We start from the raw sequence: 24,841 nt of genomic DNA, 5'->3' as shown, positions 1-24,841 counted from the left end.
GTTTTCGATCAAACGGACTATTTCACAAACGCAAACTACGTAGGGGATTTACGCTAATCTCGTTGCGACAACAATACCTACTGTATATATTCTCTATGTGTACATTTCACACGAGGATAATTGAATGTAATTCTACTCGTTTATAACGATTTACTGAAGAAATATACAATATATTTTATTGATGAATTATCCAATTGATCCAATTCATCAAGATTTGAATACAATAATTTGATATAATATGGATTAATGATTATAGAAAAAAAACATCAATTTTATTTAATTTTTGCAGAAAATTTTTATAAATTTGTATCCTAAATCAATTCTAAATAAATCATTCAATTTTTAGCCAAAATATGTAATTTTATTAATAATTAAATACATTTCTGTATATGAATACACAAAAAAAAGATGATACTTTTTATAGCAAATAAACTGTGCATGAAATTCTATTGCCCTTAAAAAAGAAGTATAGTCACAATGAAGAAAGGTTTACCTTGTTACACCTGTCATTTTCAACAATAAAATGATAATAAGCATGAGTTTACAGGAATAAAATCCTCAGGAATTTACCTGGAGAGGTATAGATTTAAAAGGAAATCATAAATATAGATAAAATTTGATTTTAAGTGAAAAACTCGCACAATTTCTGAAGCTTTTCAAATAAGTTGTTTGTAAAACTATTTGTACCTGCGATGTTTAATTTTTCGTAGAAAGAATGACAAAAAACGTATTAACACAAAGAAATGTAAATACTCAAATTGTATGTAATTGAACTGAAAATCCATAAGGGCTAGATTATCAAAATGTTCATGTCTTTGTTCAAAATTTCAGAAAAATCACAAATTTCGTAATTTTATTGTATTCATTCTACAAATAGTACAATAATCATTATATAATTGCTGTGTTAACAAAGCTTATATTAATTGTTACAACTTGAATATTTTTGCAATAAAATATGAAAAAATCGATTAATAAAAATTTTCATAAAAACTACAAATTTTATATTTTATTGTATAAATTCAACAAATAGTAATAAAATGCTTATAAAATTGTTGTTTTCTAATCATTTAAGCTTATATTTCTATTAATTATTACAAATTGTAATTTTTTGTGACGAAAAATAGAAAAATTGATTAATAAAAATTTTCATTTTATCCTAAATTTCACATTTTCTTGTTCAAATTCTATAATTTATAAAATCATGCTTATATAAATTCTTTGTTGCAGAAATTTAAGCTCTTATTACGTTATTAATTATAGGAAATTGTAGATTTTTTTAGGATAAAATATGAAATTATCAAAATTTTCATATTTTTTTTTTCAAAATTTCAGACAAACCATAAATTTGATAATTTGTTATAGAAATTCTATAAAATCTTATAAAATGTGAAATTTGATTCAAAAAAATAAAAAAAAACCTCACACATTTAGTCATAAATATCTAAAACTTGCAAGATTACTTAAAACTTGAATATTTACTGTGAAGAACATACTAAAGGTAATAAATATAGTATAGAAGTGTTAATGCGCTACCTGTGGGTTTTCAGTGAAGAAGTGTCAAAAAAAAAAGAAGAAATTTGAAAGTTTTACAAAACTTTTAAAGATCGAATTAAAGCAATCGAGAAATAAGTAAATTGATGATGTTACCATATCCAATTTTGTTTATTCTTTGGATGCGAAGTGGAAAGAAGTGGTTAATTGAGCTGTGCTTTGGAGATGGAGATAAATAAGCTAAGTTTGGAGCGGTCGTATTTCGCAAATGGTTTATTTATTTTGTTTTGTGAAGAATGTTAATCAGCGGATTATAGAGAATCGTAAGCACAGCACAGCTGAAGGAGATATTTTAACTACCGTTTGTTCCCTCCATCTTCGGCATTGTTTTACCTGCCTCATGTGCATTCCGCCGGTCCTGAACACAAGGTGTTTGGGTTACGTCTCCTCTTTCTTCACTCCTCTCACCGATCCTCCCATTCTTTTGCTCCGAGTTGAACAACAACAATAACAGCAGCAGCAGCTCAAGACGAAATTAGTTTTCTTCCACGAAAAGCTGCTGCGTCGGTAAACTAGTCCAACTCTCATTACCACCTCTTACCTCTATCATACCTGTGGTACGTACATAATTGCCGACGTGTAAATCATCGTGTACCTGCCTACTGGATGGAAATACAGACATCCGAAGAGGTGACAGAGTTGGCGAAACCCAACCGTCTTCTCTCTTTCTCACCGTTTCTTTTCTTCTTCTCGAAGAGGCAGAAGAAAGGGAGGAAACCAGATCACGATGGAAGATTGAAGAACGGTCGCCGCCGCCTTTGCTGCCTTCTCGCCCGGTCGTGCATCACGGGGGGTTGCAGAGGCTTTCCTCATTCTCTCACTCCTTCTCACAAAAAAAAAACACGACAGGTTTCCTCTGTTTTTTTTTTGTATGTATTGCTTTACTTCGGTACGCCGGACACTTGTCATGATTTACGCCTGGAATTCTTCCAGCGGAATTATTATTCTCGAAAATAAAAATGTACAAGAAGAAACCGAGAGAAAAACGAAACAAAGGGAAAAACGAAGAAGGAGATGAAAAATATGCAGCAGCAGCCATAAAACGAACCTACTCGTGTTTACGACTCTCAGTGTGAAACTTGGGGAAATATTTCAAATATCGATGATTTCTCGGTCTCTTGGTCTTACATTCTGCTTGAGATTTATTGCTGCGTCTAGACCGGGTAGAAGCTTCATGTATACTTGTTTATAACTAATCGTTAAATATTATATTTAATTATGCTTTTTAATCATCATAAAGTTGAATTATCTTCTAGGTAAACATCTTCAAATTTTATAATTGTGTTTTTTGATGTTATCAGTAGCTAAGATTTATGAAAACAAAAACGTAAAAGAAATACGTAAATTACAAGTTAATAAACGATATGATTGTTACAGAAAAATTGTCATAAAAGAAACGTTACAAAACTACAAATAGTGAGATAATACTATTATAAATTCTTTATTTAAGAAATTTAAGCTCTTATTTGTATTAATTGTTGATTTTTATTTAGGATTAAATATGAAAAATATCGATTTATCAACATTTTTCATTTTTTTTGTTCCAATTTTCAGAAAAATCCCAAATTTCACATATTTTTGTAGAAATTCTACAAATAGTAAAATAAAGTTTATACAATTTATTTCTTTAACAAAAATAATTATTTTCTTATATAATTTGTTGATTTTTACAAGAAAATATGAAAATATCAATTTTTGAACATTTTCATTTTTTTCAAGAAAATTGACAAATTTCATATTTTATTGTTTGAAATTGTGTAAATAGTAATACAATGCTTATATAATTTCTTATTTTGAGAAATTTAAGCTCTTATTTCAATTAATTATAACAAATTTGTTAGTCTTCAATTATTAGTGACGTTAGGTCAGTTTTCATATAAGAATTGTATAGTTTGAATACTGCAGTTTTATAAAAAAAAACAATTGATTAAAACAAGAACGTAGAAGAAATACGTAAATTATAAATTAAAAACAATATGATTGTTAAAGAAAAATTGTCATAAAAGAAACATTACTATTTTATTTTGTTGGTATTGATTAGCTAGTGAGGTTTGATCAGTTTTCTTACAAACATTGTATAGTTTGAATACTGCAGTTTTATAAAAAAAACGCTTGATGAAAATAAAAATGGAAAAAAAATAGGTAAATTATAAATTAATAAACGATATGATTGTTACAGAAAAATTGTCATAAAAGAAACGTTACAAAACTACAAATAGTGAGATAATACTATTATAAATTCTTTATTTAAGAAATTTAAGCTCTTATTTGTATTAATTGTTAATTTTTATTTAGGATTAAATATGAAAAATATCGATTTATCAACATTTTTAATTTTTTTTGTTCCAATTTTCAGAAAAATCCCAAATTTCACATATTTTTGTAGAAATTCTACAAATAGTAAAATAAAGTTTATATAATTTATTTCTTTAACAAAAATAACCATTTTCTTATATAATTTGTTGATTTTTACTAGAAAATATGAAAATATCAATTTTTGAAAATATTCAATTTTTCATAAAATTGAAAAAATTTCATATTTTTTTGCTGAAATTGTGTAAATAGTAATACAATGCTTATATAATTTCTTATTTTGAGAAATTTAAGCTCTTATTTCAATTAATTATAACAAATTGTAGATTTTCGCTATAAAATATGCACGAATTGTCATAAAAGAAGCGTTACTATTTTATTTTGTTGGTATTGATTAGCTAATGAGGTTAGATCAGTTTTCATACAAACATTGTATAGTTTGAATACTGCAGTTTTATAAAAAACGCTTGATGAAAATAAAAATGGAAAAGAAATACGTAAATTATAAATTAATAAACGATATGATTGTTAGAGAAAAATTGTCATAAAAGAAACGTTACAAAACTACAAATAGTGAAATAATACTTTTATAAATTCTTTATTTAAAAAATTTAAGCTCTTAGTCGTATTAATTGTTGATTTTTTTTAGGATTAAATATGAAAAATATAGATTTATCAACATTTTTCATTTTTTTTGTTCCATTTTTCAGAAAAATCTCAAATTTCACATATTTTTGTAGAAATTCTACAAATAGTAAAATAAAGTTTATATAATTTCTTTCTTTAACAAAAATAATCATTTTCTTATATAATTTATTGATTTTTACTAGAAAATATGAAAATATCAATTTTTGAAAATTTTCATTTTTTTCCAGAAAATTGACAAATTTCATATTTTTTTGCTGAAATTGTGTAAATAGTAATACAATGCTTATATAATTTCTTATTTTGAGAAATTTAAGCTCTTATTTCAATTAATTATAACAAATTGTAGATTTTCGCTATAAAATATGAACAAATTGTCATAAAAGAAACGTTACTATTTTATTTTTTGTTAGTCTTCAATTATTAGTGACGTTAGGTCAGTTTTCATATAAGAATTGTATAGTTTGAATACTGCAGTTTTATAAAAAAACAATTGATTAAAACAAGAACCTAGAAGAAATACGTAAATTATAAATTAAAAACAATATGATTTTTACAGAAAAATTGTCATAAAAGAAACGTTACTATTTTGTGTCACTAACATTTTTTCACTATTGAATTTATTTGTTCCATTCATAAATAAATATAAATGAAATCAATTATTAATAATTATAAAATTTCCTAACAAAATTAAAAAAAAGAAGATTTATCTAAACATAACTCAATTAGTTTTGCAAAGACATCTTGATATGATAACATCATCAATTTATTGAAGAGCTTCATCCTCAATCATTTTATTTCTCTCTTCAAGTTTAATCACGTTCAACACAAACTTAATCTGATGCGACGATAATATCATCAATTTACTGAAGAGCCTCATCCTCAATCACATTTCTCGAGACAATCTCAGCCCATATCCCGTTTAAGCTCACAAGAAAATTTATTAAATTAAAACGAAGAAGGAAAGAGTGAGAAAGTACAAATCCCTCGAGAAGGGCGTGGAGCGAGACGTAAAGCTCACACGTAATTGGAAAACAAACATTCTCCGAAATAAATTTACACGCCGGTATTCTCGAATATGGAAATACCGCACCTCTCGACACACTTATAACTTTTGTTTCACCTGCCCAAGATCGAAAACAACTAAATAAATAAACAAATAAAACGATTTTTATCTAATCTTTTCGAATTACAAGAGAAAAATGTGAATTCTTGTAGCGTTGCGTAGTTCGTGTTTTTGTGAACGGATTGCGACGAAGCGAGCATTTTCTCTATCTCTCTCTTTTTCGAAGGGCGGAAAGGCAGACAACGCTCGGTAACCGAAACCGGTGTGTTAAGAATGTAGGGCGCAGTAGAATGGTTAACAGGAATCAATCTTTTCTCTTTCTTCTAGAACTGAGCGAGACAAGGACGGAACGAACACGTAACGTTTCCATTAACATTATCGCCGTTTCGGTAAAGTTACACAATTTCAGCTAACTAACATGGATTGTATAGTTCCGAAAGATATTTATTTACACTATAAAGAATGCAAATTTAATGTATAGCTTTCAAATATTTGCTCACAATGCAAAATAGTCAATTTCAATAATTTGTTTTCAAATTTCCAAATAAACTACCAAAGATACATAAATGTTTTTATACTCATTTTATTCACAATACTTTCGTCTTTAATAAAAATGCTTAAATTCTAATTAATCGCCATTAGTTTTAAAATTACACGTTAAAACGTCCAGACACTAATTTTTAAAAAGTTTCAGTTTTTTTTTTGACACTTCATTACTAAAAACACCCACAAGTAGCACATTAACACTTATCTACTACATTTATTACCTGAAGTATCTTCTTCACAAATCATGTTAATATTTGAAATAATCTTTACTTGTTTTAGAGATATCCAATAAAATGTATACACTCAAATTATCCAATTTTATTGCTCCAAATTTTACTTTATTTTCTAAAAAATACTATGTGTTTTAATGGAAATTGTAGATATTTTCAAAAAAAATATTAATTTTTCAAGATTTTTTCCGAAAAATAATAAATTTAGTTATCTTAACTTAACATTAAAATTAGATGTGAAAAAAGAAATGTTGTCGGAATACAGTTAATTTTTCATTTCTGGAAATAACGAAAGTAATTAACGGAAGCGAGAGATGATTTTGTGAGAGAGGAAGGAAGATGCTTGCTGTTTTCTTACTGTTGCTGCTCCTCCACGGTGGGAGCGGATCTAGTAAATCTTAAATGACAGGAAAATGATCTTTAAAATTAGTTTACAAGCATCGGTTGCGCAACAAACGCAAGGGCCGTGAGCCAAGTGTTGGGAATTCAGAGAAGAACCAAAACAAAGAACACGCTCACACACGCAAACGCACAAAAAAAGGGAAACGGTTGTTTTTTTTACACTTCTCAAGGGTCTACCGAAGAGTAGCGGTCTATCGCTAATTTCCAAAAAGGTTCACATTTTTTGTCATGTTTGTTTCTACAATAACTTTGAAGAAGTTTTTTTGTTTGCTAGTCTTTCGTACAGTTTATTTTAGACTAATTTGAAGATTAGTGTTTTCAATTGGTTTCTGAAATTTATAGGTTTTATTGCACATTTCAATTATTAACGAGAGAGAATATATTCAATTTTATTTAAAAAGAACAATTTTGGTACACACTTAAAAAAGTTTTATTGTAATAAAAATAATGAAAAATTTAAGAAAGTAGTCTTTATACGTTTTGTCGTATTTCTCTAAAACTAGTGATGACCAATTCAAATATGAGTATTCATTAAGAAGTCAACATAATACAGAGTGAATGAAGTGTATATGAAATATTGTGACGTTTATGGTTGTTTCGTAATGAACTGTGAAACTTGAAATAAAATATGAACGATTAAACAAATTAGGGGTTTCACATTTTATTGCATATCTTTAAAACTAGTGATTTTTAATAAAAATATGAACATTTATTATAAAGTCAACATAATTCTGAGTAAATTAAGTGTATATTAATTGTTGTGTCAATTATGGTTGTTCTGTAATGAAGATTAAATAAATTAGGGGTATCACATTTTATTCTATATCTTCAAATCTAGTGATGTCTAATTGAAATATGAGCATTTGTTATAAAGCTAATACAATACTAAGTATTGAGTTAAATAATTTCTGTAATGAAAAGTCAAATTTGACGTAAAATATTAAAGTTGAAGAAAAATTAGTATATGTGCATGATTTTCAAAATACGCATGAAATTAATTTCATATTGAGACTAACAAAATTCTAACAATTTTATTTTAGAGTAAAACCTCACAAAATATAATGAAATTAACGTTTTTGTTGTGTATTTTATGCATAAGTTAAAAAAGATAAGAAATTACAAATAAAAATTACCAAATTTATATTGAGACTAGTAAAATTGATATAAAAGTTAAGCAAGACAAGTTGAGGGTGATAATTGAATGGGTGATATATACTTAGTTATAATTCTAAACCTACTATTTGAATTATCGAGTAAAACCTCACAAAATATACATGAAATTTAACATTTTTCATGTATTTTATGCATAAGTTAAAAAAGATAAGAAATTGCAACTAAAAATTACCAAATTTATATTGAGACTAGTAAAATTGATATAAAAGTTAAGCCAGACAAGTTGAGGATGATAATTTAATGAATTATATTTACTTAGTTATAATTCTTAAACTTCTATTTGAGATTTTAACTGAAACTTCACAAAATACACATGAAATTTACGTTTTTGTTGTGTATTTTATGCATAAGTTAAAAGAAATAAGCAATTGCAACTAAAAATTACCAAATTTCTACATTTATTCATCTAATGTTTATATCGACACTAATAACATTGATATAAAAGTTAAGCAAGACAAGTTGAGGATGATGATTAAATGGGTGATATATATACTTAGTTATAATTCCTACTATTTGAAATTTAGAGTAAAACCTGACAAAATACCCATGAAATTAACGTTTTTCATGTGTATAAGCAATTGCAACTAAAACGTTTAATGAACGTAGTTACTTACGTTTTTTTTTCTTATATTCTCGTTCGTTCGCTCACTTAATCTTTTATACGTTACGTAATTCGTCGAGTGTATAGCGTATAGCTTATAGCAATCACAACGGTTAAATTTTATGATATACCGAAACGAATTCGATCGATTACTCATGATTTAATTATGAAACAAAGCGAAACGACGACGACAAATATAGAGAGAAAAAAAAGCCAACAACATTAAACGTAATTGATTAGTACTTTTTTTTTATATATATTTATATTTATAACTCGCGTATCGTGCGTTCAAAAGATAAGTATGTACATTCGTATCGTTTATTTTCATGTTTCAATATTTGTATTTTATTTACAAATTTTTTTTTAATAATTTTTATATAATTATTTAATAAAAATTGGAATTCAAAATTTGTAATTTACAAATTTGTAATTTCTTTTAATAATAAATTTATTTTTGTATTTAATAATTTATTGTATTCTTTATCTTTATTATCAATGAAAATTTCACTGATAACTAAAACTTTACAAAACGAAAGTGAGAAACGTTTGTCATTGTGAAAATATGCGTAATTTTCACGTACTTCTATTACAAATCGATTAAACTAAATATTTATTGTGTGTTGTTGTTGCTATCATCACAAGGAAAAGATAAAATTGCCTGAGAAATATCAATAAATCGTGCACACTTCTCCAGACATCGCATCAAACTCTTCAAAGAAACATTAATTTCAACAGATTTTTAACAAAGTAACTGAGCCTTTTTTTAAACAGAAATCATTCATAATTATTTTACTTAGAATATTATGTAACAAAGCTGATGGGTTTTCCCATGTACATTTAAACACTTAAGTAGCTAACAAAGCGCTAATGTTCATTGCTTATTTACAAGATTTACTGCAATAAACGAAAACATTTGTTCTTGTTATTAAAAATCCTTTAAGAAATGTTATTTTAAATGCAAATTATGATCAACTTTTATATAGCAAAAAAATTAGTTTAAGTCAATAACACTTTCGAAATTGTAACATTTCAACTATTAACTCTATAAAATATATATAAAGTCAAAGAAAACCTTTATAAAAGTAGACAACTTTTTGAACTTTTATACAGTAAAAATATGATAAAATTAGTTTTAGTCCATAAGTCTTATAAGTCTTTCAGTTATTAATTTTGAATAATAGATAATAAAAATATCTACTTATATTAAAAAAGTGTATAATTTTGAATTGTTATTGAAAACTTTTATAACAATTAGAAAATTAAACAAATCAGTGTTATTTTTTTTGTAATTGTCTACACATTTCGAAATGGATTCAAAAGTCTATTGACTTAATGAAAGTAGGGTTTATTTTTTTTATACGTAGGTTGCTAATTGCTAAATGCTATCAAAGAAACCTACGTTTTTTTTTTCAATGAAAATTATAGAAAGTATAGTATTTTTTTTTAGATTGTAAAAGATTCAGAATGGTTTAAGTTTTGTTGAATGAATGGATAGAAACGTGGGTTGTTTTCAATGAAGAAATATTTCGTAAGAATTAAATAATATTAAAAAAAAGCAGTTTTCAATGAAAAATTCAAGAATCGTGTTTTCTTTGTATAAAAAATGTATAGTAAAAGTTTCAATGGATTCAGTTTTGTAGAACGAATATAGAAATACTTCGCATAGTGCGGGGCTTCGATTAGTCCGGATTCAATGTACAAAATTTGAATTGAGCAAAGTGTATATAAATATTATTTTTATACATCAACAATCTTTTTTTTGCTCTATTTAATTACACGATTAGTTCAGTTTCAATCGATTATCCGCACTATGCGAGGTATTGTTGTATTTCTTTTAAATAAAGAAAAAATGTACATTTCTACTTGTTTTTTAAGAAATTTAAGTTTTCAATGAAAAATTTCGATTAAAACTAATACGATTTTTATTCAAATTAGTATAGTTTTTAGGTTGTAAAATATTTAGGATGAATGAAAAGGAGCGTATTATTTGTATACGTGAGTTGTTTTGAATGAAGAAACATTCAAGAGAGAAAATGTAAAAGAAAAACTAAGTTAAGAATAAATTAAAAGAGAAACCGGAAAATCTAACATGTTTTTTCTTATAAGAAAATCTGTACTATTTTAGATTATACAAATTTCATAATTGATTAAGTTTTGTTGAATGAATACAGGAATACCTCGCATAGTGCGGTGCTTCGATTTGTGCGGATTCAATAGAGAAAATATGTACTATTTTAGATTGTACAAGTTTCATAATGGTTTAAGTTTTGTTGAATGAATACAAGAATCGATTAGTGCGGATTCAATAAATAAAATCTATACTAAATTAGATTGTACAAGTTTCATAATGGATTAAGTTTTATTGAATGAATACATGAATACCTCGCATAGTGCGGTGCTTCGATTAGTCCTGATTCAATAAAGAAAATGTAAAAGAAAATCTAAGTTTAGAATAAATGAAAAGAGAAACCTGAAAATCTAACATGTTTTTTTTATAAGAAAATCTGTACTATTTTAGATTGTACAAGTTTTATAATGGATTAAGTTTTGCTGAATGAATACATGAATACCTCGCATAGTGTGGAGCTTCGATTAGTCCGGATCCAATAGAGAAAATGTAGAAGAAAAATTAAGTTTAGAATAAATGAAAAGAGAAACCTGAAAATCTAACATGTTTTTTTTATAAGAAAATCTGTACTATTTTAGATTGTACAAGTTTCATAATGGATTAAGTTTTGCTGAATGAATACATGAATACCTCGCATAGTGCGGTGCTTCGATTAATGCGGATTCAATACACAAAATCTGTACTATTGTACTATTTGCAAGTTTCATAATGGATTAAGTTTTGTTGAATGAATACAATAATCGATTAGTGCGGATTCAATAGCTAAAATCTATACTAAATTAGATTGTACAAGTTTCATAATGGATTAAGTTTTGATGAATGAATACATGAATACCTCGCATAGTGCGGTGCTTCGATTAGTCCGGATTCAATAGAGAAAATGTAAAAGAAAAACTAAGTTTAGAATAAATGAACAGAGAAACCTGAAAATCTAACATGTTTTTTTTATAAGAAAATCTGTTTTATTTTAGATTGTACAGGTTTCATAATGGATTAAGTTTAGTTGAATGAATACATGAATACCTCGCATAGTGCGGTGCTTCAATTAATGCGGATTCAATACACAAAATCTGTACTATTTTAGATTCTACAAGTTTCATAATTTATTAAGTTTTGTTGAATGAATACAAGAATCGATTAGTGCGGATTCAATAAATAAATCTATACTAAATTAGATTTGTACAAATTTCATAATGAATTAAGTTTTGTTGAATGAATACAGGAATACTTCGCATAGTGCGGTGCTTCGATAAATGCGGATTCAATACACAAAATCTGTACTATTTTAGATTTGTACAAGTTTCATAATGGATTAAGTTTTGTTGAATGATTTGTAAAGATATTTTTTTTTAAACAACTAAATTACTATTGTATTTAGTTCCTCGATTAGTCCGGCTTCAATCAATCAACCGTACTATGCGAGTATTTCTTTTCAAATGAAGAAAAACAATGTACATTTCTAAGATATGTAAGATTTCAATCAAAAAGCGAAAACTTCAAAACTAATACGGTTATTATTCAAATGAGTATAGTTTTTATGAATGAAAGGTGCGTAATTATTTTTTTCCTGTTTTGGACGTGGGCTGTTGTTTTGAATGAAGAGAAGAAGGAAAAAAATTGCGCAAGGGTTAAATTTCATAGCCGCCTACTACTTCCGGTCCGAGCCAAATTAGAAACGCTTCAAGAAAGGTGAAGGTGTATATAAGAAAAATCGATAGATAAATTGATGAGATTTCCGAATTGTCGGAACTTTCCTTCTTCGGCGAACAGAATTATCTTCGACGATTACGTAAGTGGCGACGTGCAAGAAGTGTCTTTAGCTAAATGCGACCGTACATGGTAATTTAAGAGACGGACACGTGCGGTTCGGTTCACCCACTTCGAACCTAAATAATGTAACTTTTTTTACCTCTTCTCTCTTTCTCTCTCTCTCCTCACAACACACACGCGCGCGCGTTTATTTGGTTTACCTATTATGGCAACCAGAAGAGTGCGGTTGTTGTTGGTGTGTTTGTTATGTGACGTCCTCGATCCCGCTGCCGCTTCCACCGATCACCTTTCCAATACACTTCTTCGACCGGATAACACCGACTAATAAGCATATGCATGCATGCCCCATCGTTTTATTCAAATCCGAACCTCTACATGACTGCAATAAAAGAGCGTCCAACTAATTGCCAATATATTTCAAAAAACGCAAACAACCTGCGCTCTTCCAAATCCGCAGGTGATCCCAGAAAGAAAGAAACTAACGCACACAAGGGGAGAGAGAATAAAAAAGAAATAAAACCCTGAACGATGAGATGAAAAGAATAAAAATAGAGAAGACTTAAACCGATTACGAGAAGAAACGAAATCCACCTTTCCCTTTCGGAGGGCAACAGCATCGCAGGTAGCCGTGACCGAATCGAACAACAACAAAAAAAACAAATTCATCACGAAAACTCAAAACATCAACAACATTACTTGTCAAAATCAAAACAATTTTAGATAAAACAATAAAATCCCTTAAACTACACTTGTTTTCATTCAGATTTCCTCACCTGAGAGACTCCTTCGTGTTTAATTTTCTGCGCCTTTTCGCAACTTATTTCATCTCTTCGTTCACTCGAGTTGAATTGGAATTTGATTATTTCTCTCCCTCGTAGATTTTGGCGTTTGTTGCTCTTCGTCCTCCGGTTGTTTAGATTTTTTTTTGCACAGACACACGAACCGAAAGAGCGCGCGGTTACAACTTATCCGCACTAATGCACGTCTGCTTGTGCTGTGCGGTGCAGTGCGAGTGGTGTAGTGTGTTCAGTAATGTTTTCAATTCCTACCAGACATTCTTCGAAAGAATCCCTGCCGCGCGCAAGAGAGAAGGGCATCTGGGAACCGGTTCGTGCTGAACAAGGAATATCTCGGTGGGACGAAGGTTGCATAACGTCGGCGTCCGTTTTTTTTTTTCTTCTTTTGGATGGACGGCAACCAGCTGGACAGACGCCACGCACTTTACGATCCATAAAATCGAGTTAATAAACTTTTTGGGGGCGAGGATGATGATTATGATGATGATGATGATGGAGAGACGCGAGTGGAAGAAGTTACCGAGAAGAAGCTGCATTCCACTATTAAAGACACTCGTTAATTTTTTTCTACGTAGTCAAGGACGACAGCGTTCAAAGCCCTTTTCGATTCTATTTCATTTCAGTCATTAACATTCTGAAGAAATACTGACAAAAAAAATAATAATAAATCAAAAACTAATCGTTTTTTTTTGTTGTTGTTGTAAAGGAAACAATTCTCAGAATTCGTAATTTGAAATGTAATAATGAAGAACTGTTTGCAAATTTACTTCAAAGTTTTATGAAATTTGCTTTGAATTTGTATAATGTTGTTTTCAAATTTGTATGAAATTTACGTTTAAAATACTTTAAATTTGTATAAAAATTGACATTGAATTTGTACGAAATTTACTTTGAATTTGTTTAAAATTTTCGTCAAATTTTGTATAAAATTGTTTGAATTTGTATAAAATTCGATGTAAATATGTACAAAATTGACTTTAAATTTGTGTAAAAATTGTATGAAATTTACTATGAAGTTGTTTAAAATTTTCGTCAAATTTTGTGTAAAATTTACATTGAATTTGTACAAAATGTACTTTGATTTATACTAATTCAAAATACAATGTAAGTTTTGTATAAAATAGTTTGAATTTGTATAAAATTCGATGTAAATTAAATAATGTACAAAATGTAAATATGTACAAAATTGACTTTAAATTTGTATAAAAATTGTATGAAATATACTTTGAATTTGTTTAAAATTTTCGTCAAATTTTGTATAAAATTTACATTAAATTTGTACAAAATGTACTTTATACTAATTCATAGTACAATTCAAATTTTGTATAAAATAGTTTGAATTTGTATAAAATACGATGTAAATATGTACAAAATTGACTTTAAATTTGTATGAAATTTACTTTGAATTTGTTTAATTTTTTTGTCAAAATTTGTGTAAAATTTATATTGAATTTGTACAAAATATACTTTAATTTATACAAGTTCAAAGTACAATGTAAATTTTGTATAAAATTGTTTGAATTTGTATAAAATTCGATGTAAATATGTACAAAATTGACTTTAAATTTGTGTAAAAATTGATATTGAATTGGTATGAAATTTACTTTGAATTTGTTTGAAATTTTCATCAAATTTTGTGTAAAATTTACATTAAATTTGTACAAAATGTACTTTGATTTATACAAATACAAAGTACAATGTAAATTTTGTATAAAATTGTTTGAATTTGTATAAAATTCGATGTAAATATGTACAAAATTGACTTTAAATTTGTATGAAATTCACTTTAAATTTGTTTAAAATTTTTATTGAATTTGTACAAAATATACTTTGATTTATACAAATTCAAAATACAATGCAAATTTTGTATAAAATAGTTTGAATTTGTAAATATGTACAAAATTGATATTCAATTTGTGTAAAAATTAACATATTATACAAATTCATAAAATTTACATTGATTTTGTACAAATTTGTATAAATTTTAGTTTAAATATATAGAATACAAAATTTGAAGTAAATATGTGTAAAATTTATTATAAATTTATATAAAATTTGCTTCACAAACTCGAAATTTAAAATTTAAATCAAATTTCGATAAAATTGCAAGTAAATTTTATACAAATTTACAGTTTAAACTTTGATTCACATCGAATTCGTCTAAATTTTACTCTATATACAAAAAAAACTTCATAATTTTTTTCAAAATTTCTTTCCATTTAATTATTTGAATATACGAAGAAAAATATTGTTAATTTTGATTAATATTTCAAATGAAAATTGATAATTTAAATTGTATTTCCATTGAATTTCAATAAGCAAACTTCAATATTTGTTAATACCAATTAATTATGTTTTCTGTAAACAAAACAGTAAATTATTGTTTTTCATAAAATTTTCTAGTAATTGTATTATCTAAGAAAACATGACATTTTTGTAGATTTTCCAATAATAATTCAAACTTTATAATTACATTTCCAGTAAAACTTCAATAAGTTCAATATTTGTATAGATTTTATGAGCGTTGAAACGGTTTTACAAACAAACTAATTTTTCATGTGATTCTGATGATACCCTTTCTTGTAATTACCCAAAGATATCTGAAATACTCTGTTTGATCAAGGAAGACAACAAGACCTAAATTACTTCGCAAAAATGAATCGATAATTTTTATTTTCTTTGAAAAAAATATCATAATTACATTTTCTAACAAAAAAAAATATGAACTTTGGACTGTCGTTAACTACGGCGCTTATAAGTTGAAGATGAACGAGTCTTCTCTTTGGTCATCATCTCGCATTGAATCTGTTAAGAGTTTCGTTTCGAGAGGATCGACGAATTTTTAATGGTCTCCGGACAGAAGATGCGCTGAATCATCGGATGACGGACCGTTTCGACGCCCCTACCTTTGTCTTCAGGATGATGCGGAGGATTCCTGACGACTCCCGAAGACGCTGCCGCTCCATCGCCGACAGGATTCCAATCCAGCGTAAATGCAAACACAACGAATCCAAGAAAATCTCAATCTCCTTTGTATAAACTATACATTAAATCTCAACAAGAAAACGAGAAAAAAACACAATTATTTACCTTCGTCCTTGTTACAAGTCTCAAGCTCATTATCTACGTACATTCTTACTTACAACGTTTTTTATTTAAAGCAGAATGAAACGTAAAAAGTTTCGTTGCGATTGGAACAAATAATGTTATTAGTTTGATTGGTTTAAAAATTTGTTATTTAAGACAAAGCACATTACCCTGTGGAACTCGCATTTCGTTTGTCTCTTTAGAAGAATTACAAAACGCTCTTTATACAAAAGAATTGCAACACTTAACATGAAACTAAGAAGCAACAGTTGACATTAATTTTGTAGGTTACCATAACAACATAATTTTTGTTTATATTATTTTGTATTTTGTAAATAGTCCAAATCTAAGAAGTTAATTTCAATGTTTGGATCAGGAATGTGTGGACTAGCGTTTCTCAAAGTTTTAACCCAATTGCTAACAGTTTTCATAGACATTTAACACATGGTGACAGCTGTCATTTTGTAAACAATTCAAAATTTAACGAGATACATAAGTTGAAAAACGCTGGTATTGACGTTTATATTTAAGAAAATGAGTGTGTAGACCAATGTTTCTCAACCTTTTCTTGTTATGCTGCAACCTAATTGCTGACAGTTTTCATGGACATTTGACACATGGTGACAGCTGTCATTTTGAGACCCATTGAAAATTTAACGCGACAGGTATATTGAGAAACGCTTTAAATTTAGATAAATTAGTGTGTCCAATGTGTGACCAATGTTTCTCAACCTTTTCTGTTGTGCTGCAACCCAATTGCTTACAAGTTCTCCATCCATATTCGACACACGGTGACAGCTGTCATTTTGTGACCCATTGAAAAATTAACGCATGGTATAGGTTCAGACCTTTAGATTTAGGGAAATGAGTGTGTAGACCAATGTTTCTCAACCTTTTCTGTTGTGCTGCAACCTAATTGCTAACAGTTTTCATGGACATTTGACACATGGTGACAGCTGTCATTTTGAAGCTCACTACAAATTTAATGCCACACGTAGATTGAAAAACGCTTTAAATTTTGGAAAATGAGTGTGTAAAGCAATATTTCTCAACATTTTCTTGTTATACTGCAACCTAATTGGTAACAGATTTTCACAAGTTCTCCATGGATATTTGACACATGGTGACAGCTGTCATTTTGTGATCCATTAGTAACAGATTTTCACAAGTTCTCCATGGATATTTGACACACGGTGACAGCTGTCATTTTGTGACCCATTAAAAAATTAACGCAACTCATAAGTTGATACCTTTAGATTTACGGAAATGAGTGTGGACACCAATGTTTCTCAACCTTTTCTGTTGAGCTGCAACCTAATTGCTAACAGTTTTCATGGTCATTTGACAAATGATGACAGCTGTCATTTTCTACCAATTAAAAATTTAACGCGACACGTAGGTTGGGAAACGCTGGTTTAGATCTTTAAATTTAGGAAAATGAGAGAAACAATAATTTTTCGTTTCCTATATTTATAAAATATACAATTACTAAAATAATATAAGAAAAAAAAATATATGAATATATATACCAGAACTAGACTATCCTCGTGTTTCTTTCTGTTTAGTATATAACAAATTTGCGAGAGGGCACAACAAAATGAAATTATTACAAAACAAAAAACGAAAACGCATTTCGTTTCTTTTTTGTTTGTTTGTTTTGTATAAAGAGGCAACAAGTATGATATGAATTATTTAACAAACTTAAAAGTTAAGTCAAAACAAAAAAACTTAAGTCTATTGCGTAAGTCTAATTATGTACAAATAATCTGAAAAATGAAACGAAAAGAAAATCTAAAAGAAAAGAAAACTGAGCATTTCCATTTTTTGTTTCACTTTATTAAAATTATAAATAATTAATATCACCGTTAAATAAAAGCTGCGTTATTTAACTTAAAAAGTATATAACGATTTGTTATTATTTTAACAAGAAGATGGAAATACTCAGTTTGCAATTCGCAGACAAGAACGAATCAAAACCGGACTGTTACGATAAATATATCTTTACAACAACAAAATTTAACCGGAACTTAATAATCAAGACAAGACTGCTACAAAAACTAAAACCTCTAGTTAAAAATTTTAACAGGTAGTTAACAATCCAGGGCCCATGCTACTTTCAGATGTAAAACAAAACAAATGAAGCCTTCAGTTACAAAAAAAAAATAACCGGGAGTTAAAAAATATGATTAAAAACAAACAAATTAGACCCGGATTGCTACGATGAACTGACTTCCAGTTAAATAAATTTAACCGGTGGTTAAAAATTAAAAACCACCACATTCTGATCCGACTGAAAACCATAGTAACAAGAAAAGAAATAAATTTACTTACATTAGATGTTAAAAAAATATTCGTTTCCGAAAACAAAACAAAAAAATAAACAAAAGACGTATTCGAAACAGAACATTTGATTTATTGATTAATTGATGCATCTCTAATAAAGATCAAGTTTTCTTTTAACAACAAAACAAAACAGAAAATCGATTTGTTAAATATTTTCGATACGTTTAAAATTTACACAAAAAAAACTTGAATCCAAATTTTTTTTTCTCTTTCTCTATAAACAAATTTTAAAAATAAAGATATTTACACATACACACACACATATTCATCATGGAAGACAGGCCCAACAAATTAAGTTAAAAAAAAAAAAGAATTTAAAGATAGAATAAAGAAGGATAATAATAATAAGTTAATTATGTTTCTATATGAAAAGCAAGAGGAGCAACAAAAAAAAAATGATAACATTATTTTATTCGTTAATAAGTATTTTGTTTGTCTTAAGGTTGTTTTGGCACATGGATAAAGAGTGTAGTTTCTTAGTGTAGATGATGTACAAATTAGTTCATCGGGTTTAAATTTAACAAAGAACTTAATTAAAAACAAAAACAAGAAAGTAATCAACAACAACAGAAAGCATCAATTCTAGGCCAAAAATATTGCTTCGAATGAAAAAAAAAAAACAAAAAACAAAAAAAATTATATAGAGTTAAAGAAAAAACAGTTTTCTCCTTTCATAAAGGTGAAAAAGTCTTTCGATAATAAAGCGACTAACATTAAATGTTGAGGCATAATGGTATTGCTTTTAAGATTTAGAATCACGATCAACGATTTGAAAAAGTATATATATATATAGCTATGTATATAATGTTTTGTATTCTTTTTTTTTTCAATATATATATATAATATAAATAAATTAACCTTCCAGTATGTACAATCTCCTTAATAATTAAAACATGATTACATTATATATCAAGTTCACTCGTGTCTTCGGACACGGAAGACAAAAAAAAAACAAAAACAAAAGAATCGTTTCCTTTTTTTTGTCCATCTCTCGGAGAAAAATTACACCAAAAAAATGATAATAATAATAATAATAAAGAACAATATACAAAAGATGATTGTTTCCACGTAATTCCTATCATGAACATTTACAAATATCAATAGGAAGAGCAAATATCACGGGTGATAGAAAAAATATATATATATAAATATATTTTATATATATACGCTACTCTTCTACGCGTAGAATTAGTTTTTTTCTGAAAGTACTCTAGCGGACTCGAAGAGTGCGGAGCCCACAAACTACATTATCATCATCTATTCGTCGAATCACTAAACGTTATTGCTTGAGAATAAGACCGAAACTAAATAAAGAAGGAAAAAAAAAACACAAGAAACAACAACAACAACAATAGAAAGAGAAAATGAATAAAAACAACAAACAAAGTAGTTGAAACGGAGCTAAAAGAAAAAGATAAGTCTAAGAACTTAAGAAGTAGTCGTAGAGTTTATAAATATAAATAAATTAATTAATATATATATATACGATAAATACATTTCTAAACATAACAGATGTTCCAATTACTTTTTTCTTCTTCATCATCGAATAACTTCCATTAAATTTTCTTTCAAAAAAAAAAACAAATATATCATTCAATTTTTTTCTTCTTCTTCTTCGGTTAATCGATTTTGCAAACGTTGTGCATCTCAAATATATATATATAATATGTATACAAATAATATCTACTTACGCCTGCTTAACTTAAAGAAAAAAAATTAATAATAATATATAGTAAGATTATATAACACAAATTAATTAAAGATTTGGTAACTGTTCTTGCGTATGACTGTGTATAATTTGATTAGAAAAAAAAAAGTCAGTTTACCATATTGCAACGATTCTCTTCACACCACTCTCTCTCTCTCTTTACATATATATATATTTATAAGACTATAGCAGACCACGATATTTACACATATCACGGCGAATATGATCGTAAAAAGTTATTACTTCATCAGTCTGGCGTAAATACAAAAATTCGTAAAACAATCCTAAATTATTAAAAAAAAAATAATGATAATGATAATAATAATAATAAAATAATAAGAAATAATAAATTAACTATGTCTCCAACTATGGCGTCGCGACGCCATAATCTTAAAAAGTATTATTACCTTGACTGCTTGGGTTCAATCACGTCTTTCCTTCTTTTCGCCCAATCGCCGTCCGTTTGCAAGAAACTATTGTTATTGTTATTATTGTTGTTGTTATGGCTACTACTATTGTTGTTGTTGTTGTTACTGGTGTTCGTGGGTCTCCTAGTCTCTTTCTTCTTCCTGAGCATCCTCGGCCGAAACTGTGAACTCTTCTCCGGTTTTTCCTCCCCGTTCGTCTTGATCCGTTTTCCGTTCGCGCTGTTGCACTCCGAATTCGTTCGTTTCCTCGTGTGGATTCCCGCAAGGTTCAGGAGCGCGTCCGCTCCTTCCTTGATCCTTCGATCCTCCTCGTCCTCGAAATCTATTTTCCTACGCGTATTCGGCACCCTAAAACAAAAATTAGTACACGTTAATTTCAATATCGACATTTGCTATGTTTTGTAACCATTTTATTCGCTGCGTCATTTCGATTGGTCGCAATTTCGTGCATCAACCAATCGAATGATGCGAGGTGTATCTTATTAATGCGTTCGTTTGGTCGAAGTGATCGCGCTCGTTGCGATTGGTTGTTTATTGCTTTCACACATCTGTCAATGCAAAATAACATTTTCTCATACAATTAAACAAACAATAACAAATACTCATTATTTGTTTATAAATAATTATTAAAAGCTGTAACATTCACAGCAAAGTGCATAAAGTTGCAGCATTAAATAATTTCTTTCATGCACCAAAAAATATGTGATTACTTTATAGAATATGACTAATTACTGGTGAAGTACAAATAATCGAATTTATGCTAAATATGAAAATTCAATATTTAAATCATGGAAAATCAATGAAAATAATTAAAAAAATAATAATAGTAATTAGTTATTTGAAATCAACTAACGACCTAAATCTCTCTGTTTTTTATTTCAAATTATTAGTAAATTTGCTGATAATTGTACTAAATACAAAAAGTAAACAATATTCTTAAACATAAATCTCTTATTAATAAAATTACGCAAGTTTGATTAATTAAAACAAACTTTGTGTAAAATTTAAATTTCTTTCATTAACTCGATCCAAGGCTTACTTTAATTTAATTTATTAATATTAATTAAGATAAATTAGTTAATTGACTTTCAGTTTGAATTTTTCATATTAATTCTTATAGAATTTACCACAATAATAAACTTTGTTGATTGGTATGTTACAAATACGTATTGTTTTTGCCCAAATACTCGATTAAACCGCAAGGAAACAGAAGATAGCTAAACCACAAAAAAAAACAAATACAAATCAAATTTCAAGGACTTCGACAAAACTTATAACTGGATCACATTAGATAAAGTATGCGGGCTTTAGCTAAATTAGTTTTAATTAATTATTACAAAGTAGATCACTTTATTTTAGTTTTGTTCATTTAGTTTAATTTTCAATGCACTTATAAATTTGATGATTTATTCTCAATTATATATCAGACTAGGAAGAAATGGATAGAACAATATAGAATCAAATCAGACCTAACAAATTATAGAGAACGGAATCAGGATTAACAAAATCCATCCCTTGATATACCATCCAAATTAAAGACATTTTCTAGAAAATTAAAATAATGGCATGTTCAAGATTAATTTTTTGAATTAGCGATTTGTTAAGAATATTTTGTTATTTTTAATATTTTTGTTCATTTTTTAATGTTAATTAATTTGTATAATTTTGAATTACCTTTCGTCTTCGCTTTCGAAAGCCTCGTCGATGGAACCGTTTTGATTCGCTGCAGAGTAGGTGTGATCTTGACTTGGTGACGTGGTGATGACCATGTTTTTCTTCATCCTATGCCTTGGTCCGTCCCGCAGGCTGAGCATGACGGTGGCGGCGTCGACGGCGTCCAGCGAATCGGCGTCGGTCGTCTCCGTTTTGACCCACCTGCTCATCTCGGTCGATAGGAATGGGAAAAGTTCGGCATTGGGCAGACGCGACGAAGCGTTGCTGTTGCTGTTGTTGTTGCTGCTGCCGTTATTGTTATTGTTGCTGTTACTATTGCTGTTGCTGTTGGTGGTGGCGTTGAGCTTCTCGGAGGGTTTGGATTTGTAGTAGTCGCTCGGATCGAGGGTGGAGCAGGGATGGAAAGGTGATCTGGTCAAAGCTTGCAGCAGGTTCGGGCGATACTGCTGATCCACTGTCCACAGCGAACCTTTTCCTAGGTTCTGGAAATGAGTTAGAGTTAGTGTTAGGGGATTGTGTTTATTATTAGTTGATTGATTTCGTTACGCTTACCGGTGCCTTTTCGACTTTCTGAAAGCACTTGTTCAGCGACAGGTTGTGCCGCACGCTGTTCTTCCAGCCCGTCGGCGCCGTCTTGAAGTAGGGAAAATGGTCCATGATCCAAGCGTATATCTCCTTGACCGGCAATGCCTTTTGGTACGAGTCTTCGATGGCCATGAATATGAGGCAGGAGAACGAGTAGGGAGGTTTGTTTGTGACGTGCACCATTGGGTCATAGGGTATCGTGTGTGGATGCCTGTACCTAGCCTGCTGCTTGTTCGGCGGCTGTGGCGTTAAGGGGATTGGAGAGTTAAGCGAGCTACTGGACGAGTCCGCCGCCGATATGGAGGAATCGTCGACATAGTCGCTCGTCGGTGATTGGTCTAAAAGTATAGAAGTATTCCATTTTGTCGGACTAGTCTGTACGCTATTTGAAGGAGAAGGATTTACCAAATTCATATCTTCAAATAAACAAAAATGGTTTTTGTTATGAAAAGAATATGAAGAAGCACACTGTGCAGAATGTCTTGACATTACCTTTCAGCAGATCTTTGTTCTGCAGCCAGGAGAGACTGGTCAGATCGTCGTCGGAGGCCTTGCTGCTCTGGCTTTGCGCGACCGCCAGCAGGATGGTAAATGCCGATTGATCGTCTCGGGCCGGGGTTCCTGCAACAGGACTACCCGGAACTGACATTTTCGGAGTCATCACTTTCTCCTCCTGTGGGGAAACTGCCCGTTCAGGTGACATACTAATAAACTCTGCAACAGAACACGACGACTTCCTTTACTAACTCTTTTTTTTTTTTGTTTACCACACTAAAACAGTTCTTTTAAACGTACTAATTGCTTCTCTCTCGCTTTACCAGTAGGACATATCAATTTTCGAAATGGAAATAAATAAATAAACGCTCCCCGTGTGCATGCTCTATCTCTCTGTATGTGTGTAGACGTTGCGATGGGTATTTCTGTCTATCTTGGAAACGCACGTCACGTGTTACAGCCGTCACCTAGCAACGCGAGGCCAGCGTCACTAGCGTCGCGATGCTGCTGCTCCTCCACAAACTTCAAGACTCATTAAAATTAAACCGCCCAGTCCCATTTTCACAATTATCAAAAACCCTTTCCCTCTACCACAAACACACACTGATCACAAAAATACCCCCATCCTTTACACTTCTACAATATTCACAACGATTATTGAAAACACACGTTGTTTCAAACGCACGAAAAAAATGCAACTGAATATTATTTACGCGTCAAATCTTACCAACCAAAAATGCTAATTAAATCACTTATTTTCTAAATCCCCCAAAAAATTATTAAAAACAATGCAAATGTCAAATCTTGCCAACCGATTGATAATTAATTAAACAATTCCCCAACAAAAAAAAATGTAAATTATAACTTAAATAAAATTCATAGAAAATTCGTCTATACTTCAATTTTTCTATTAATAATATTCATATGCGCATTTAAAAATTGTTAACAAAATAAAACTTTTGTATATGAATATTTTATATAAGTCAAATGTTAAATGTTGCCAACCGATTGATAATTGATTAAACAATTCCCCAACAAAAATAAAATGTAAATTATAACTTAAATAATTATAACTTAAATAAAATTCATCGAAAATTCGTCTATACTTCAGTTTTTCTATTAATAATATTCATATGCGCATTTAAAAATTGTTAACAAAATAAAAACTTTTGCATTTGAATATTTTATATAAATCAAATGTTAAATGTTGCCAACCGATTGATAATTAATTAAACAATTCCTCAACAAAAAAAAATGTAAATTATAACTTAAATAAAATTCATCGAAAATTCGTCTATA

General features: G+C 29.0%; 2 protein-coding genes across 8 annotated transcripts in view; both read right to left on the bottom strand.

Moving 5' to 3' along the window:
- LOC108570031 (interference hedgehog-like) overlaps nt 1-13,547 on the bottom strand; it is a 37,828-nt gene extending 24,281 nt beyond the window's left edge. For all 3 annotated transcript variants that reach the window (XM_017931853.1, XM_017931855.1, XM_017931856.1), the window contains exon 1: nt 13,199-13,547. The gene's annotated coding sequence lies outside the window, so the exon portion shown is untranslated. The remainder of the gene's footprint in view (nt 1-13,198) is intronic.
- Nucleotides 13,548-20,707: 7,160 nt separating this feature from the next.
- LOC108570033 (forkhead box protein N3-like) overlaps nt 20,708-24,841 on the bottom strand; it is a 9,759-nt gene continuing 5,625 nt past the window's right edge. For 3 of the 5 annotated variants that reach the window (XM_017931866.1, XM_017931863.1, XM_017931865.1), the window contains exons 2-5: nt 23,540-23,761; nt 23,015-23,463; nt 22,463-22,944; nt 20,708-21,136 (exon numbers count right to left, since the gene is read on the bottom strand). In XM_017931866.1, coding sequence (XP_017787355.1) covers nt 20,764-21,136; nt 22,463-22,944; nt 23,015-23,463; nt 23,540-23,750 — 1,515 coding nt within the window. In that variant the 5' untranslated portion in view covers nt 23,751-23,761 and the 3' untranslated portion in view covers nt 20,708-20,763. Of the gene's footprint in view, nt 21,137-22,462; nt 22,945-23,014; nt 23,464-23,539; nt 23,762-23,842; nt 23,865-24,841 lie in introns of those variants that run through there. The other 2 variants (XM_017912291.1, XM_017931864.1) reach the window with 2 other exon arrangements.

The sequence above is a fragment of the Nicrophorus vespilloides genome, unplaced genomic scaffold (genome assembly GCF_001412225.1).
Source record: "Nicrophorus vespilloides isolate i.1.1-1 unplaced genomic scaffold, Nicve_v1.0, whole genome shotgun sequence".
NCBI lineage: Eukaryota > Metazoa > Arthropoda > Insecta > Coleoptera > Silphidae > Nicrophorus > Nicrophorus vespilloides.
Note: the sequence above shows the minus strand (reverse complement) of the source record. Positions and strands in the feature narration are given on the sequence as shown.